General features: G+C 37.9%; 1 protein-coding gene across 2 annotated transcripts in view; it reads left to right on the forward strand.

The window, feature by feature from the left end:
• FERMT2 (FERM domain containing kindlin 2) overlaps nucleotides 1–18,373 on the forward strand; it is an 89,655-nt gene that overhangs the window by 56,730 nt on the left and 14,552 nt on the right. For both annotated transcript variants that reach the window (XM_087448518.1, XM_087448519.1), the window contains exons 4-8: nucleotides 3,237–3,371; nucleotides 11,629–11,854; nucleotides 11,966–12,068; nucleotides 13,583–13,690; nucleotides 18,236–18,370. In XM_087448518.1, coding sequence (XP_087304644.1) covers nucleotides 3,237–3,371; nucleotides 11,629–11,854; nucleotides 11,966–12,068; nucleotides 13,583–13,690; nucleotides 18,236–18,370 — 707 coding nt within the window. The remainder of the gene's footprint in view (nucleotides 1–3,236; nucleotides 3,372–11,628; nucleotides 11,855–11,965; nucleotides 12,069–13,582; nucleotides 13,691–18,235; nucleotides 18,371–18,373) is intronic.

Raw genomic sequence — 18,373 nt, forward strand, 5'->3', positions numbered from 1 at the left:
AATTATTATAGCATTTGATTCCAGTTCATTCGACTCCAGTGAACTCCTAAACAAATAAAATGTGGAAAAATCTGTATGTAGATAGATGTTTGTAGAACCATTGTTTATAATGGGCTCAGTATTAGAAGAATGGTTAAATTATGCTATAATTACACAGTAGAATTTTATACATCTATTGAAATAATCACCTATATGCATAGTCATATTCTATTTTTCAGTGAAAGAACATGTTTTAAATGGCTCGATTATTTATACTTTTTTGTTATTTCCAAATTTCTACCATGATTGTATATTTTTTTAAATTAGAGAAAAACAATACCTAATGCTTACAAAGTACTTGTTTTGTGCCAGGCCCTGTTCAAAGAACTTTACCCATATTTATCATTTAGTTTTCACAACGACCTCCTGAGGTACTAGTTTTCTCATTTTACAGTTGAGGAAACTCAGACTCGGGCAGGCCGAGTAGCTTATCTCAAGTCACAGCTTTTAATAAATAGTGGAGCTGAGATTTGAATCCAGGTAGTTTGTTCTGTCTCAAATTGTGCCTCATCAACTCTGCAGCAGGATGGTCCATCCAGTTACAGGTCCCCTACAAACAGAACACTTCGTGAATTGATGCTGCTGGATTCAGCTGTGTGGGTGTTGTGGGCTCCTGAAGGTACAGACTGCCACATGTGAAACTTTGATCCAGTGACCTAGAGTCTGTAGCATCACGTGTTACTTAGTGACTTGCATGTCGTTGTCTGTTCTACTCATACCCTGACATTTAGTGTAGTGCTGCCAAACTGAGGCTGTACAGACCTAGTGCTTCTCCTCGCTGCTTTCTTCTTTTTTTTTCTTGGCTGTCCCTCTCTTTATACTTCTTTATTTTTAAATTAATTTTATTTTGGTATAATTCATGTACAATAAACTGTACCCATTTAAAGTGTACAGTTTGATGAGTTTTGACAAATGTAAACATTTGTTTAAATCTGTGAAACTACCACAGTCAGGATACAGAACATTTCTGTTGGCCCTCAAACTTTAGGCAGACACCCATTGGTCTGCTCTGTCACTGTAGATTTGTTGTCATTTTCTGGAATTTTATGAATGGAATCATACAGTAAATACCCTCTTCTGATTGGCTTCTTCCCCTTAGTGTAGTGATTTTGAGATACGTTCGTTATTGCATCTATCAATGGTTTGTTTCTTTTTACTTATGAGTTGTGTTCCATTGTGAGTAGTATTCCACTGATATGAAAATATCATTTTGTTTATCCATTTGGGTTATTTCTAGTTTTGGCTTTTATGAGTAAAGCTAGTACAGATGTGCTTTCCATTTTCTTGAGTGGATAACTAGGAGTGGAATGTCTGAATTGTACATGTTTAAGTTTTTAAGAAACTGCCAGACTATTATCAAAAATTGTCTCATTTCACATTCCCACCAGCTAGGTATGAGAGTTCCAGTTCCTCCTGCACGTCCTCACCAACACTGGGTCTTATCAGTCTTGTTAATGTCGGCCACTCTGGTGGGTGTCTCGTGGCTTTAATTTGCATTCCCCTGAGCAGTCATGTTAAGCGTCTCTTCGTGTGCTTCCTGGCCATTGTTACGTATTCGTGGTTAAGTCCTTGTTCAAATCTTGAGCCCCTTGATCTGCTTATTATTGAGTTGTATGGTTCCTTATATATTTTGGATACAAGTCCTTTGTCAGATATACATAATATGTTTTGCAAGTATTTTGTCCCAACGTACAGCTTGCCTTTTTGTTTTCTCAGCAGGTCTTTCAAAGAGCAGGTTTTTTTGTTTTTAACAAAGGGCATTTTTTTTTGTGGTGTGTGTGTATTTCCTATCTAAGAAATCTTTATCTACTTATATTTCTTTTAGTCTGTGATCCATTTAGAATTAATTTTTGCATATTGTATTAGGTAAGAGCTAATGTTCTTTTTAAAAAAAATATGTGAATCTCTTGTTCAGCACTGCTGTAGTTGAAAAGGTTTCCCTTTCCCCTTCAACTGCCATGGCACCTTTGTCCAGAATAATTGACTACCTATATCTGGGTCTGTTTCTGGGCCCTCTCTTCTATTCCATTCGTCCAGATGTCTTATCATTTAGCCAACAATTGCACTGTCCTGATTGCTGTAGCTTTATGATGTCTTGATATCAGGTAGTGTAAGTCGTCCAAATTTATTCTTCTTTTCAAAAATTGCTTTGACTATTCTAGGATTGTTCTCATTTCCATGTAAATTTTACAATCAACTTGTCAACTTGTACAAAAGAGCAAGTTGGCATTTCGACTAGGATTCCATTGAATCTTTAGCTGAATTTGGGGAGAATTGACTTCTTAACAATTCTTGCAATTCATAGACATGGTATGTAATATATATGATATATAATGTAATGTAATATATGTTTATTTGGGTCACCTTTAATTCTTTTTATTACTTTCATTTAAGCATTTTGCCTCTTACCAGATTGCTCACATGAAAATGAATAGGAGAGACTCAGAAACTTGTAGCCATTCAATACAATGCAGCAAAGTTTGAATTAATTAAAATTTTTGAGATTTGGTAATGATATGAAAGTATTTGTATTACATTCACTTCATGTATCATGTGTAGCTTAGGACATACAGAATGAATGAGGGCTACCATACAGTATAAAGCTCAATTTCTTAACGGTTTTAGATAAAAAATATATAAATAAGAATTCTAATAATTCCTTTCTATATCCTAGTCAGTTGTTCTCTCACCACTTTGAGGTCACTGCATTTATTAGACAGTTAGAAATTAAGCATGCTTTGGTAGATTATTTTTATTTTTTTATTTTATTTTTTTGTGTGTGCGTGAGGAGGATCGGCCCTGAGCTAACTTCTGCCAATCCTCCTCTTTTTGCTGAGGAAGACTGGCCCTGAGCTAACATCCATGCCCATCTTCCTCCACTTTATACGGGATGCCGCCACAGCATGGCTTGACAAGCGGTGCGTAGGTGCGCGCCCGGGATCCGAACCGGCAAACCCCGGGCCGCCGCAGTGGAGTGTGCACTTAACCGCTTGCGCCACCGGGCCGGCTCCAGGTAGATTATTTTTAAAAGTGTCATATTTCAGTCTTTTGCATGGCATTAATATCTGCCAAAATACATACACAGAGGAAATGACACGTTTATATCTGGAAATGGATTAATAGACGAATTTACCATGTGTAAAGTGTTTCAATTTTTCATTATTCTAGTAAAGTAATTTGTTTTCTTATTTTAATAGATATCAGACATCCTGAAGAACTTTCTCTGTTGAAAAAACCCCGAGATCCAACAAAGAGAAGGAAGAAGAAGCTGGGTGACCAGTCTGAAGATGAGGCGCCCGAGCTGGAGGGGCCTCTCATCACCCCTGGATCTGGTGAGACCGACTGAGCGGGGCTCTGCGGGAGCACTAGGGCCTGTGTGCCTGAGTCTTTCTGATAGTGGATAAATGGGTTATGAAGGTCAGGAGGGGGTCAAATTAAAAAAAACCTCCCCTTCAGCATCTTTTCCCTCAATCATGAAATCACCACCAGAGTCTGTCATGTGCAAATCATTATGTCAGGTGTTAACAGTTCAATCAATGAAAAACAAGGCTGGTCTCTGCTGAGGACAAGTCAAAAAGGGACAGTACCTTAACTGAGTTCAGTTCTTTGCTTTGCAGAAATTGGACAGTTTTCAGTTTAGTTCCTTTTTCCTGTATTCTGTGAAAACCACCATTATCGAGTTAAGGCATTATTACTTCTGTCAGGTTACATAAACCTTCCATGTGCTTTGTATATGCCCATCCCTTTGCCTCTCTACCTTTTTCCTCCAAGGTTTTCTCCTTTAAGAAGCTTTCTCAGATTTCCTTCCATTACCTCCCCAACCTGAAGTAGGTATCCTTCTGTCATAAGTCATCTGACTTCTCTGTTTGGTGTTATACTGCATGTTCTCCCCTAGTAATTGTGAGCTCCCTGCATGATGGGACTCCCTCTCACCTTTTCCTTACCAGAACCTAACTCAGCATATGGCATCCAGCAGGAACACAGGCAATGTCTTTTGGGTAACTAGATGACTAAGCAATTAGATTACATAGTACAGTTTGCCGTGTTTTCCGTTGGCCACAATTTATAAGTCCATTTCTTAGGGTAGGTCTCTCAAGCAAATGTGTAAACTAATTTTACTAATTCACTTCATTCCTAGTTTCTTAAATTCTGAGGTGATGATGATGATAATGAAAGCAAACAGTTAATATAATGCTTACTTGTGCCTAGAACTATTTCACACACTTTACCCATGGAAACTCATTTAATTCTCACTGCAACCCATTGAAGTGGATTCAGTTATTACTCATATTTTAAGGATGAAGAAATTATGGCACAGTAAGGTGAGGAACATCTTAAAGTCACATATCTTCTAACTTTTATGTCACTCCTCATGAACTGATGGCATATGGGAGATACCAAAAAATAAGACAGTCCTCACTCTTAAGTAGTTTAGAGGCTAGTTGAAAAACACAGTTACTATACTTTTTTTTTTTAAAGATTTTATTTATTTATTTTTCCCCCAAAGCCCCAGTACATAGTTGTCTGTCATAGCTGCACACCCTTCTAGTTGCTGCATGTGGGACGCAGCCTCAGCATGGCTGGAGGAGTGGTGCCTCGGTGCGCACCCGGGATCTGAACCCGGGCCGCCGGCAGCGGAGCGCACGCACTTAACCGCTAAGCCGGGCGGGCCCACAGTTACTATACTTAAGAAAGTAATAAATGCTAAGTGAATGTTGTAGAAAGTAATGTTACAGGAATTTAGAAGACAAGACAATTCCAAATAGGTATATTCACTTTATGAGTTGGGGAAGTAAGTTTGTGAATTAAACTTTTAAGTTCTAGTGGCTACGATTTTGATGGGAAGAAAAGGTAGTCTAAGCAGAAAGAATGATATTGACAAAGAACATCCTGGCAAAAGAAAAGTACAAGATGTGAACAAACCAATTGAGCCAGCTCATGGGAGAGAGACCTCCAAGGAACTTCAGGCTCACACAGCTGGAAGATATTTAATGTCAGACCGTGGAATTTAGATTCCTGCATTGTAGAGTTATTGGTTTCTGAATATGTTACAAAATGAACAAATCATTATTTTAGAAAGAATTTCAAGTTTACTTTGCATCAACTGTGGAGGAGGGAATGAGGGGAAAGGGTTGCAAGGAGTGGTAGAAGCCTACAGATTGAGGAGGTGAAAGGGAATAGAAGAATGTGTCCATCATTAGAATAAGGTTAATTTTAAAACTTAATTTAGACATGATTTATATTGATGAAGGCATCTGACAGTGGACACAATCCCTGCTTTCATTTTTTTTTTTTTTTAAACCCTAACCCGAGACCTAACACAGTTGCCCTTTTCATATATATGGCCTACATTTTTTTTTTTTTTGAGGAAGATTGGCCCTGAGCTAACATCAGTTGCCATTCTTCCTGTTTTTCTTTTTTCTCCCCAAAGCCCCAGTACATAGTTGTATATCCTAGTTGTAGGTCCTTCTAACTCCTCTGTGTGGGACGCCTCCCCAGGATCGCTTGATGAGTCGTGAGTAGGTCTGCGCCCAAGGTGCGAACCAGCGAACCCCAGGTCGCTGAAGCAGAACACGCGCACTTAACCACTAGGCCACCAGGCTGGCTCCTGCTTTCAGTTATTTTATAGTTTAAATGGAAACTCATTTAATTCTTACAACGTAGAACTACATAGATAAGTATATTTACGGGATGATTTTGGAGTGGTTGAAATCAGTCAGGATTAGTCTTAGAATTGCAAATGAGAAATTTTTACAGTCCTTTAAGAAAAGACAATTTGGAGACAAAGGATGATGAATTAAGATGAGGGAAAGCCGTAAATCTTTTAGACTAAGTGACTGTGGGTTTAAAATTGAGGTGTTATATACAGTAAAATGAACACGGATGAGTATTTACAAATGTATATGCCTTATAACCCCCCAGAACATGATATAGCATGATACCAGCACCCCAGAAGGCCTCCCGCACACGTTTTCCCCACTCAGTGTCCCGCAATACCCCTGTGTCTCCACAGAGTAGTGTTGCCTGTTGTTGAACCTCGTGAATGGAAACATACACTGTGTGCTCTCTTGTGTCTGTGAAGTGGTTGTGTTTTGAATGAGGGAATTGAAAAATAGGTTTTAGTTGTCTACACCCAAGCAGTTTAATAAAAACAAAAACATTTGAGGAGTTCCAAGAAGTTGACGTGAAATGCTAAGAAAATGCACAAAGAGTGTGATACGTAGAAGGCTGATGATCTGCAGAGAAGTCCATTGAGTGCCATATGCATGTGAAAAGTAATGTGAAATTAGTTTTTAAAAGAATTATTAATCTGGTTTGCTTGCTTTTATGAGTAGTCAGCACTCTGGTCAATTATTGGGCCAAATACGGAAACTGTGGTCAGCTGCATGTTGTGTGCACAGTGCATGGCAGCAGGTCTGCCTGCGTCTCAACACAGGATGTCTTTGGGACGCCAGACACTGCTCAGTGCTTCCCAGACACTCCTCTCCTGCAGGGCTGGTGAGCATTCCATAGAGTCTTCATTTTACTGAGGAGGAAGCAGGCTCAGTTTTTCTTAGTTTCCACATGCTTCTTGAGTTGTGAGCATCTCAGTATGAGCGTGGTCAACAATTATATGTATTCAATTAGTGATAACTATTATTTAATACATACATTATCTTTCATTTGATCCTCACAGAACTCCTGTAATTTTGGCATTATCCCTATCTTACTTATAAGGAAAGAACCCTACAAGGGTTAAGTAGTTTGCCGAAGATCACAAAGCTACTAAGGGGCAGAGCTAGAATTCGAATCCAGGTCTGTCTGGCTCCAACACTCATATTTCTAACCATTATGTAGCATCATCTTCAATTATAATATTTAAAGTAAATATTTTGTGAATGCTAATAGGAACATTTGATTGAAATATTAGTGTGTAAATTATACCTCAACAAAGTTTATTTTTTTCAAAAGTAATGTTTCAAGAGGTAAAGGATCGTGAGTGAATTAATGATTCTCAGACTTCAGTCAGATTCTTACATTATGATAAAATTCTGTGAGTTCTTAAATACTCTGCTTACACAGCTGTGGTCGGCTGACATGCTTTTGGATGCTTTTCCACTTCCTAGCTGTAACTAGGTAAATATCTAATCTTTAATTACCTATGAGGAGAGAACCAACTGAACTAGCCTAATCCGAAGTCTGGGGAAAATAATTTTTCCAAGTAAGAGTGAATTCTACAGTGTAGTACTGACTTAAAAATTACTAATTTCAGGGGCCGGCCCCGTGGTGTAGCGGTTAAATGCGCATGCTCCACTGCTGGCAGTCTGGGTTCGGATCCTGGGTGCACACCGACGCACCGCTTGTCAAGCCATGCTGTGGTGGCGTCCCATATAAAGTTGAGGAAGATGGGCACAGATGTTAGCCCAGGGCCAGTCTTCCTCAGCAAAAAGAGGAGGATTGTCATGGATGTTAGCTCAGGGCTGATCTTCCTCAGAAAAAAAAAAAAATCACTAATTTCAGTATTTATAATAGAAATAGAAAATTATCTCATTGGAAAGTTTTAAAAAAAAATCTTAAAGGCAGCTAGACAAAGGAAAAGTCTGGGTCCTAAAATAATAAAGAAAGTAATCAGTACTTTACTTGCTTGGCACAGGAAAATTGCTTATGCAAGATGCTGTTTTTTCTAACTGAAACTTGCCATTTTAAGCATCAAAATATTAAACTATTCTTTAATTATAAAATTAATGCATGCTCTTAGTAAAAATTCAAATATAGATTTATGTATTCATTTTTGTTTTTAATGCAAGTGGGTCTGTGTTATACACACATTTTTAATTTGTGTTTTGTTACTTGGTGATACTAATGGACCTCATATCTTTTTTTAATTACAAAAGTCATACATTAATATAGTCTAATTATAAAAAAATCAAATAGTACAGAAAATGTACTAAACTGAAGGTGAAACCTGCACTTCACCTTTTCCTCTTGCTACTCCCTCTCAAGAAGAAGCCATTTCTTTTCTTTTTTCTTTTCTTTTTTTTTTTTTTTGAGGAAGATTTGCCCTGAGCTGACATCCATGCTAATCCTCTTTTTGCTGAGGAAGACCGGCTCTGAGCTAACATCTATTGCCAATCCTCCTCCTTTTTTTCTCCCCAAAGCCCCAGTAGATAGTTGTATGTCATAGTTGCACATCCTTCTAGTTGCTGTATGTGGGACGCAGCCTCAGCATGGCTGGAGAAGCCGTGCATCGGTGCGCGCCCGGGATCCGAACCCGGGCCACCAGTAGCGGAGCACGCGCACTTAACCGCTAAGCCATGGGGCCGGCCCTCTTCCTTCCTCTATTTTGTATGTGGGTCGCCACCACAGCATGGCCGCTGACAAGTGGTGTAGGTCCGCACCCAGGAACCAAACCCGGGCTGCCGAAGTGGAGCACGCCAAACTTAACCACTAGGCCTAGGGGCTGGCCCCAATAAGAAGCCATTTCTTGATCACTGTGTATAACCATGTTGTAAACAGCCGTGGTACAACTTGTCAGCACCTTTTCTGTGTGTGCCCTCTGACTCAGCAATGCTGCCAGAATTGGGAAATGAGTATAACCATGTCTATTGGAAGGCATAGTTTGCAGTAGCAGTGGTGGTGACATCAGTAACAAAACTCTGAACAATAAATGCACACAGTTGGGAAGGGCTTAGATAAATGACGTACCCGGGAGGCGGTGTGCAGCTGCAGTCAGACTGGAGGATTTACTGTGTGGCTCTGCAGCTGTCAAGCTCTTGACGTTGTCCAGGCTGTTTGACCTCGTGTGTCTCAGTCTGCTCCTCTAAGATGAGAATAAGAGGCCATTGGGAACGCTGAGTGCCGTATTACCAGAGAGTGCCTGACAAAACAGGAACACATAGGAACAATGCAGTGATCAAATATCAAGTGTAGAATGTACAAAGTACAGGAAACTGAGAGGGCAGAGAATGGATTGGGTGGCTGATTCTATTAAATGTTGTGTGATTTAGTGGAATATATTTTCTATTTTAGAAACTTCATAAAGAAAATTGTCAATTCTTGGGCCGACCCCATGGCTTAGCGGTTAAGTGCACACGCTCTGCTACCGGCGGCCCGGGTTCGGATCCCGGGCGCGCACCAAGGCACCGCTTCTCCGGCCATGCTGAGGCCGCGTCCCACATACAGCAACTAGAATGATGTGCAACTATGACATACAACTATCTACTGGGGCTTTGGGGGCAGGGAAGGAGGAGGATGGGCAATAGATGTTAGCTCAAAGCCGGTCTTCCTCAGCAAAAAAAAAAAAAGAGGAGGATTAGCATGGATGTTAGCTCAGGGCTGATCTTCCTCACCAAAAAAAAAAAAAATGTCAATTCTAACTTTACTCAATTCTGACTAGTAGTTATAGTTCATCATACTATGAACGAATTTTCAATGTTTTGATGTTCTTAAAGATTTATTCACTAGATCTTTGAAATAAACAGCGAGGAGATTCTGCCTAGGAGGCGATCTTTTTCCACACCTTATTTACATGTATATTCTGTATAGCAGAATTAGTCTTTGCCCAGCTGAACTGGAGCACTGTTTTCAGCTCTTCTAATAAGTGTGCATCCCCAAGTAACCCTTTCACAAAATGTCCTTGTGGTTTAAGGTTCTTCTAGCTTTTAAAGCTGCCACTAATTGTCCTAATGTTCTTCTTTAAAGGCTAAAAAAGGAGAGTTCACAGCTTTTTTTGTTGCTTATTTAAGTTTAACAGTGTTGATTCTACAAGTTGTTGTAGTACTAACATTGGAAGGACACATCTTGGGGTCATCAAATCAGATACCCTGTGGCTAGCAGGAGTGTTTTGTTTTGTTACTTTTCATTCTCTTCCTAGACTAGGTCATGACAACTATGAAAATCTCTAGCTTTACCACCACTTTTTCGTAGGTAATTGTTTCTATCATTGCATGTGTGCAGAGGATTTAGAGAGGAAAGGAGTGAGATCCTAAGCATATTCCTAAATTAGGTAAGGGAAGCAGCTGTTCTCTTTCCGTCATCCGTCAACAATGTGATACCCATTTACACATTTTCTTTTTAAAAATTATGACTGAAAGAGAAGATACAATTAACAGAGTTAGGACTTTGGAGGGGCAGTGCTTTTACTTAATGTCATTCTGAACTTTTTGGGTGTGTGTGTGTGAGGAATACTGGCTCTGAGCTAACATCCATTGCCAGTCCTCCTCTTTTTGCTGAGGAGTATTGGCCCTGGACTAACATCTGCGCCCATCTTCCTCTAATTTATATGTGGCACACCTGCCACAGCATGGCTTGATAAGTGGTATGTAGCTCTGTGCCCGGGATCCGAACCTGCGAACCCCTGGCTGCCGAAGCAGAGCATGCAAACTTACCCACTATGCCACCAGGCCAACTCCCATTCTGAACTTTTTTTTTTTAAAAAGTCTTAATTTAACATGATGTAATCTATGCAGAAATAGAAGTACAAAGATGTACACCTGAAATTTTTACAATACACCAATGTTACTGCAATAAACAAAAAATTTAAAAAAAAAAGAAAATCAAAGAAACTAAAAACATAAGAAAATAAAAAAATAAAAATTAAAAAAATAAAAAAGTCTTAATTTAGTCTCCTTAATTTTTGGAGTTTAAATGATGGAGGATATATCATCAATTGACTAATTCAACAAATTTTATTTATGTAGCCTCTACTATATGTCCAGTCCTTTAATAATTAACCAAGGAATCAGAAGATAAAAAAGACAGTATCCCTGCCTTCAGGGGTTTAATTATAACATGTACCATTGTTAGCATCTTTCTAGGGCAAAATTTTATCTACCCCCTTGCTTTAATACTTTATAAATCTGTTGGAACTAGTTTAGCTATTCACTGAGAAAATGTTAACATAAAATTGTTCTCTTAATTTAAGTGAATTTATTCAGTTACCTGGAGCTGTCTTAACACGAGGTGGATTTCAGAGTGGTAGCGTGGACGTGCCTGTCTCCCTAGACACCTCACTGGGGCACAGCATCATTCTTGTGAATTGGACAAAAAGCTTATTTTACTCATGTCATAGCTTCTAAGGTTCTTTACTCTTAAATCTACCTGAAATATTTACTTCAATTTATGATTCACAATTAGGAAAAATCTGTTTTTTCTTTTTCTCATTTCCTATTCATTTACATTCTTTTGTTTCTGTCTTCTGTTGTTGCCTTTCCTTCACCTTCTGAATTCCTTTCTTTCCTTTCCTGTAGGCGCTGATGTTCTTTACATTGGCCCTCTGAAAGGTGAGCCTTGCCACAATTAAAGGCAAAACGTTGGTCTGTCTGCTTCAGCTATATGTCCTTACCTTATCTTCTAATTCTCGTGAACTGATGTTTTCCCCAGAATTTTCACCAACTTAATTATATTCTTTTGATCTTATTACATGTTCTTAATGTTATACAAGTAGAGTTAATTTCACATATTTTCAAGACAGGTAAAATAATGTACTAAGCTTTCCTTCCAGAATGAAGCTTGTGTTTCACAATGTGCTTTATATAATGATAGCATGTGTTATTGAAAACTAAGATCTGCACTTTATACTTACTACCTCTTTTTCATGTTATTTATTAGGAAGTATATATTCAAGCCCAGGACTTTATAGTAAAACAATGACTCCCACTTACGATGCTCACGATGGAAGCCCTTTGTCACCGACTTCTGCTTGGTTTGGTGACAGTGCTTTGTCAGAAGGCAATCCTGGTATACTTGCTGTCAGTCAGCCAATCACGTCACCAGAAATCTTGGCAAAACTGTTCAAGCCTCAAGCTCTTCTTGACAAAGCAAAAATCAACCAAGGGTAAGTTTTAAAATATAGATACAGTTGAAGAACTTCTTTATCCAATTAGAGGTAGAAATATTTTATTAATTCTGTCTTGGTTTGTTCCACTGCTCTTGTTAATTTGTCTAGATGGCTTGATTCCTCAAGATCTCTCATGGAACAAGATGTGAAGGAAAATGAGGCCTTGCTGCTCCGGTTCAAGTATTACAGCTTTTTTGATTTGAATCCAAAGGTACCTAGGGTTTAGAGAGATCTCTTCTTTTTTTCCTTTTTATTTGTTTTGTTCATTTGGATGTTCGTGTCTTGGAAGTTGGTGGGGCAAGGAATTGTTTGTATATAGCAAGTCTTGAGTAATATTAAAAACCCAAGGCTTTAGACAAAGCATCTGTATTTTAAATAAGTTTATTGTTGTAGTAGGTTGGAAGCATAACTGAACCTTTTTCTTTTTTGTTAAGGTAATTAAATTTTTGATTGATTTGTATTTTAAAAGCACTAGTTTGGTATTGCAGAACTGGTTAAATTCTGGGGTTGGTTTTTCTTTATACCTCTCTTCAACTGTACTTTAGGTGAAAGAAAAGATTCCTGAGAGATTACCTTTTCAATTACTTTCAGATTTCTAATTATATACCAAAAGATGTTGTTTCAAAAAGAATTTTTTTTTAAGTCTACATTTCTTGCTATTGAATAGCCAAACATTGTAATATGTTTTTACTATCAAATAATTGGCATCATCTGTGCTACTGAAGTACTTTGCTTTTCTGATAAGATTTAAATTTGCTGTAAAAATCTGGAGTATTTTCCTCCAGGAAACGCATGGCACAGAGATTTGAATCTTTTGCTTCCCTATCATCTTTGGGGGGAAAAAAAACCTCTCTTGACTACCTTCTCATCCTTTTCATGTCTAGATTATAGTCTAGATTTTAATATACATATTTATCATTTTTTATTATGTGCTTAAATAATTCTTTATACAACAGTAAAATGTGTATAGTAGAACTATAAAAGATCCATTTTAATTCCTTTATAGGCCATATCATGTCTAATTTTAGTAAAATTATCAAAGTGATTATCTGGGAACATAATTACATTTGAGGAGGGGTTATGTATTTTGTTAACATTCTATGATAGTGTTGTTAAGACATTAAGACATCACTATTGATTTTTATTAACATACCTAAATGGATAATTCAGTAACATGTAAGTAAATCTTTTCAACAAGTGTATATATGTACCCTATTTTTTGAATCTTTAAAATAACTGTTTCCAAGGACCGGCCACTTTGTCTGGGTATACTTTTCCACAGTGAGCAACATGTTCCCCCAAATAATTAATTTGCTCTCTGATTATGACCTTTTAGTGTGGCAGCTTGCAGTAGCAAGACTGAAAAGCAGTCAGTCCTGCCTTACTCTGCTGTCTTCAAGCTAGACTCCTTTTGTTCAGAGCCCTAGCATCTGATGGCTATTTCCCTCAAAAATAATATACAGAATCTGTTTCTAATACTGAATAATAATCTTTTGGCCTATTTTAATGTCATTTTTAATGGAAAATTAGATGCAGGTGTATATAGGTATACCTAACCCTGTAGGTATCTTTCTTATTATTATTTGATAATGAATAAAAATCCCAGAAAAAAATTTATATATTAAATTTTTCTGGTCAAGCTTTCAAGGTGAATATTCAGAGTTTTCAGACTTTTTAATGTTAACGGTGATACATTACAAAAGAATTGTGTCTCTTTTGCTGCAGTATGATGCAATCAGAATCAATCAGCTTTATGAGCAGGCCAAATGGGCTATTCTCCTAGAAGAAATTGAGTGCACAGAAGAAGAAATGATGATGTTTGCAGCGTTGCAGGTAGTGGAGAGTATTGGTAAATGGGACGTTTGCGGGGAAAGGGTAGGGAATTATTTTTAAATAGTAAAGTGCATAGTAATAGCATTTTGATAAATAGTGTTTACTTTTTGCTATGTAGAAACTGAGTAGACACTTAGAAAAGCAAAATAAATTTTCGTCTTATCTAAGAGTTTGGTTGTGGTATACTTAATAGTTACTTTTTTGTATCCTGTAGGAGAAAAAGTGTCATCCCACACCCGATGTCTGTTGCTTAAAACTACTCAATTTTCCTTGGAAATAAAATCTATGTTAAAAATCAGATTTCTGAAATGAAGCTTACTGGCATATAATTTCATAAACATCTGGGGATAATATTTGTAAAATGGACTATGGCAGAAATAATGTTTTCAGATGATAAAATTTTTTTTTTTTTTAGTTTTTTGTTTATTGCAGTAATATTGCTTTATAACATTGTATAAATTTCAGGTGTACATCATTATACTTATATTTCTGCATAGATTACATCATGTTCACCACCCAAATATTAATTACAACCTCACCACAGACATGTGCCGAATTATCCCTTTCACCCTCCTCCCCCACTTCCCCTCTGGTAACCACCAATACAGTCTCTTTGTGTTTGTTATTATCAGATGATAAAATTTTAAGAGACTAATGAAACTAAACATAAGTAAATTTTTAGAATGATAATCCTTAAGAAGTAGTTAGGTAACGTTTGCCTTAGATCAAGTCAGTGTTTTCCAGATGTGGTTCTTGCACGCCACCTGCTTCACAGTTACACAGGTGGGCTTATTAGAAACCTGATTGTCTGCCTCATTGCTGCTGCTCCTCTGGTAAAATGATTTTTGGGTGGCATCTATAGGTCAGCATCTGTAGAATCACTGATCTAGATTAATCTTTCTTATGTTTCAGATATCTGAGTGAGGTTTTGGTGAGTGTTCTCAGATTATGGTGGAATTCTGGTTTTGTCTAAAGTCCTGATAAAGTTGATGTTCTTTATTTATTTTTTAAATTTATTTATTTTTATTTTTTTTACTGCAGTAACATTGGTTTATAACATTATATAAATTTCAGTTTGTACATCATTATATTTTGATTTCTGCATAGGTTACATTATGTTCACCACCCAAAGACAAATTACAATCCCTCACTACACACATGCGCCTAATCATCCCTTTCGCCCTCCTCCCTCCTCCCTTCCCCTCTGGTAGCCACCAATCCAACCTCTGTCTCTATGTGATTGTTGTTTTTTTTTATCTTCTACTTATGAGTGAGATCATACGGTATTTGACTTTCTCCTTCTGACTTGTTTCACTTAGCATAATACCCTCAAGGTGCATCCGTGTTGTCACAAATGGCTGGATTTCATCATTTCTTATGGCTGAGGAGTATTCCATTGTGCGTGTATATATATACATCACATCTTCTTTATCCATTCGTCCCTTGATGGGCCCTTAGGTTGCTGGATGTTCTTTAAATAACAAAAATACAAGAAGCAAAGTTGACATGCAGTTATGAAAAGCTTTCACTATAAAAATGATTTCATCTTTTCCCTTAGAACACAAATAAAAATGCTCTCAATCTTTCCGCTGCTTTTATGCACCTAGAAAAGTTTTCTAGTTAAGACTCAGACAGTTGTCCTTTAGAGTGGGAGAACAGCCAATTTCTTCTTAGTTTTTGTGATGAAAAAAAGGGAATCAAAACGAAGCTCAGACAAGGAAAATCTTTGATGACGGATGAATTAGTTTAATCAGTTATTTTCTAGAGACTTGCTTAATCAACTAGTTAAGCATCTTCTATGAACTATCTGAAGAATTTCTCAAATTAAATTCTGGAGCAGTATTATTGAAAGTCCCTCACTTGATTATGGCTTTCTACCTGCATCTTCCTCACTTAGAATGTAGGCTCATAATTTTCTAGTGAGGGTTTTGCCAAGACAGAATAATAATACATATAAAATGTATATGGGAGGGGCCGGCCTCGTGGCATAGTGGTTAAGTTCACGCGCTCCACTTCAGCAGCCCGTGGTTCACAGGTTTGGATCCTGGGTGCAGACTTATACACCACTCATCAAGCCATGCTATGGTGGCGTCCCACATATAACGTGATGTTAGCCCACGGCCAATTTTCCTCAGCAAAAAGAGGAGGATTGGCAACAGATGTTAGCTCAGGGCTGATCTTCCTCACCAAAAAAAAAAATACGTATATACATATATTTGGGGAAAACGCACAGATTTTATTGTATAGCATTTGTTTTTATGTTTTTATTATAAAAATAATTTTTTTTTAATCCAACAAATACATACAGTGCCTGGCACATAGTAGGTGCTCAAAAAGTATTTGAATGAGTCATATTTTCACAGAAATGGGATTATTCTGCAGCTTTCCTCCACACCCATTCCCTCCCAGTGTACAGGAGATATTCCATTTCGCTGCAGCAGAAAACACCTCAGAAACCATGGTTTTTGTTTTTATTTATTTATTTATTTATTTATTTTTTCCCCCAAAGCCTCAGTAGATAGTTGTATGTCATAGTTGCACATCCCTCTAGTTGCTGTATGTGGGACGCGGCCTCAGCATGGCTGGAGAAGCGGTGCGTCGGTGTGCGCCCGGGATCCGAACCCTGGGCCGCCAGCAGCGGAGCGCACGCACTTAACCACTAAGCCACGGGGCCGGCCCAAAACCATGGATTTTAATTCGTGGAGACTGAATGTCCCAAAGCATAGCTCTCCTGGACTATTTTAGGATCTAGATTTTTTTTTTTTTTTAAATTTTATTTATTTATTTCCCCCCAAAGCCCCAGCAGATAGTTGTAGGTCATAGCTGCACATCCTTCTAGTTGCTGTATGTGGGATGCGGCCTCAGCATGGCCGGAGAAGCGGTGTGTCGGCGCGTGCCCAGGATCGAACCCGGGCCGCCAGCAGCGGAGCGCGCGCACTTAACCGCTAAGCCACGGGGCCGGCCCAGGATCTAGATTTAATGAGAGAATTTTGGACTACAAATCACCTGAGTTGTTAGAAGCCTTCTCAGAAACTGACCTGAAAGGGAAAGAGATGCCTACTAATTTTTATTTCAGACATTGCCTGCACTGTTCTTTTCGTGGGGCTTCTGGTTCCTTGTGTAAAATAATCTACAAGAGTAAAATAATAATAATTCAGAGTAAGAATCTGTGGATAAAAGATAAGTTGGGAACACTGTTTCTTTTTAAAGCATTTAGGTCCAAGTGTGTATTGTAATGTTTAACAGATATCCCATGCACCTTTGAAAGCAGAGCTGGATTTTATGACCAGTCTCATTCATAGCTAGAGTTTCTCCCATATAACTCATAAGGACCTTTTACATCAGAATCACCTAAGGCGCTTAGTAAAAATGTAGATTCCAGGCTTGACTGCAGATTTGCTGAATCAGAATCTCTGGGGGTGAACCTAAGAATCTGTTGTATTTTTAACCATCTCTCCACGTGATTCTTAATGTACTCTGACATTTGAGGCCACTGCCTGAGGGCTTCAACCCACCTCAATCTCCATGTTGTAAACCTGGAAGTTTCTACCACTTTAAGGATCTCATTTCAGCACAACTGAAGGTATAGCCAGAGACTGTTCATTGCTAATTCACTAAATCTTACGGAAAGACATTGATAATTGACTTCAGATTAGTTCATTAAATGTTCCCATGCATAGATTGTATTCAGTGAATAAACAGTTCAGAAATTTGGAGTGCTACTTAGTGCTTTGAAAGGTAACTGATTAAATTATTTAAAAGTTCTGCTTACCTTTGTATAAAACCTCTCTATGTTTTAGCATTAACATCTAATAGATAGTAATATTTGTTCTGAGTCACTTACCCTAAGTCTATTTAAAATTATGACTATTCTGTACTCGAAGATTTTTCTATCTATGTATGGGGTAGTTATATACATATATTACTACAGAGAGTAGTTATCACTACTCATTATACACACGCACACACGTGAGTATTTGTGTGTATTCACATGTAAACATAATCTGTCCTCATGTAAGAGGATAGAACTGCCGTCTCGCACTGATCGTGATCTTAGCGCTGAAGTGAGGATGGGGGTGGAGCTTGAGCTCTCAACACAGTAGTTTGACTACTTCCCCTCTCTGGGTGGTAGCAGTAATATAAAGTGATCAATACTATTCCATTTCTATACAAGACCTTATGCATATTCTTCTCATTTATTCAATACTCATGGGTTCCAGGCCTCATTCTAGACACAGGGAATACTGCAGTGAGTAAGAAAAAGTCAAAAATCTCTGCTCATTAACACATCTCTGTAAGTCCTATGGCCTCCTAAGCTATAAATTCGTTTGTATATGTCCAAAGACCCTACTTTTTTTGGATAAACATTTATTAGCAGGTTTAAGACATTGATTTCAGGTACGATGTCTCATTTTCCTACCTGGACACTTGTATCTTTTCAAATTAGGTGATGAAAAGCATTCAGTGTAGATGCAGATAGTAATCTCATTTTAAAGTTTTACAGTTAGAACAATCATTTAAATAAAATATCATTTCTGGTTTCAGTATCATATCAATAAGCTGTCAATCATGACATCAGAGAATCATTTGAACAACAGTGACAAAGAAGTTGATGAAGTTGATGCTGCTCTTTCAGACCTGGAGATTACTTTGGAAGGGGGTAAAACATCAACAATTTTGGTA

This window comes from Ceratotherium simum, chromosome 24 (assembly GCF_057802395.1).
Source record: "Ceratotherium simum simum isolate JZ-2026a chromosome 24, ASM5780239v1, whole genome shotgun sequence".
Taxonomy (NCBI): domain Eukaryota; kingdom Metazoa; phylum Chordata; class Mammalia; order Perissodactyla; family Rhinocerotidae; genus Ceratotherium; species Ceratotherium simum.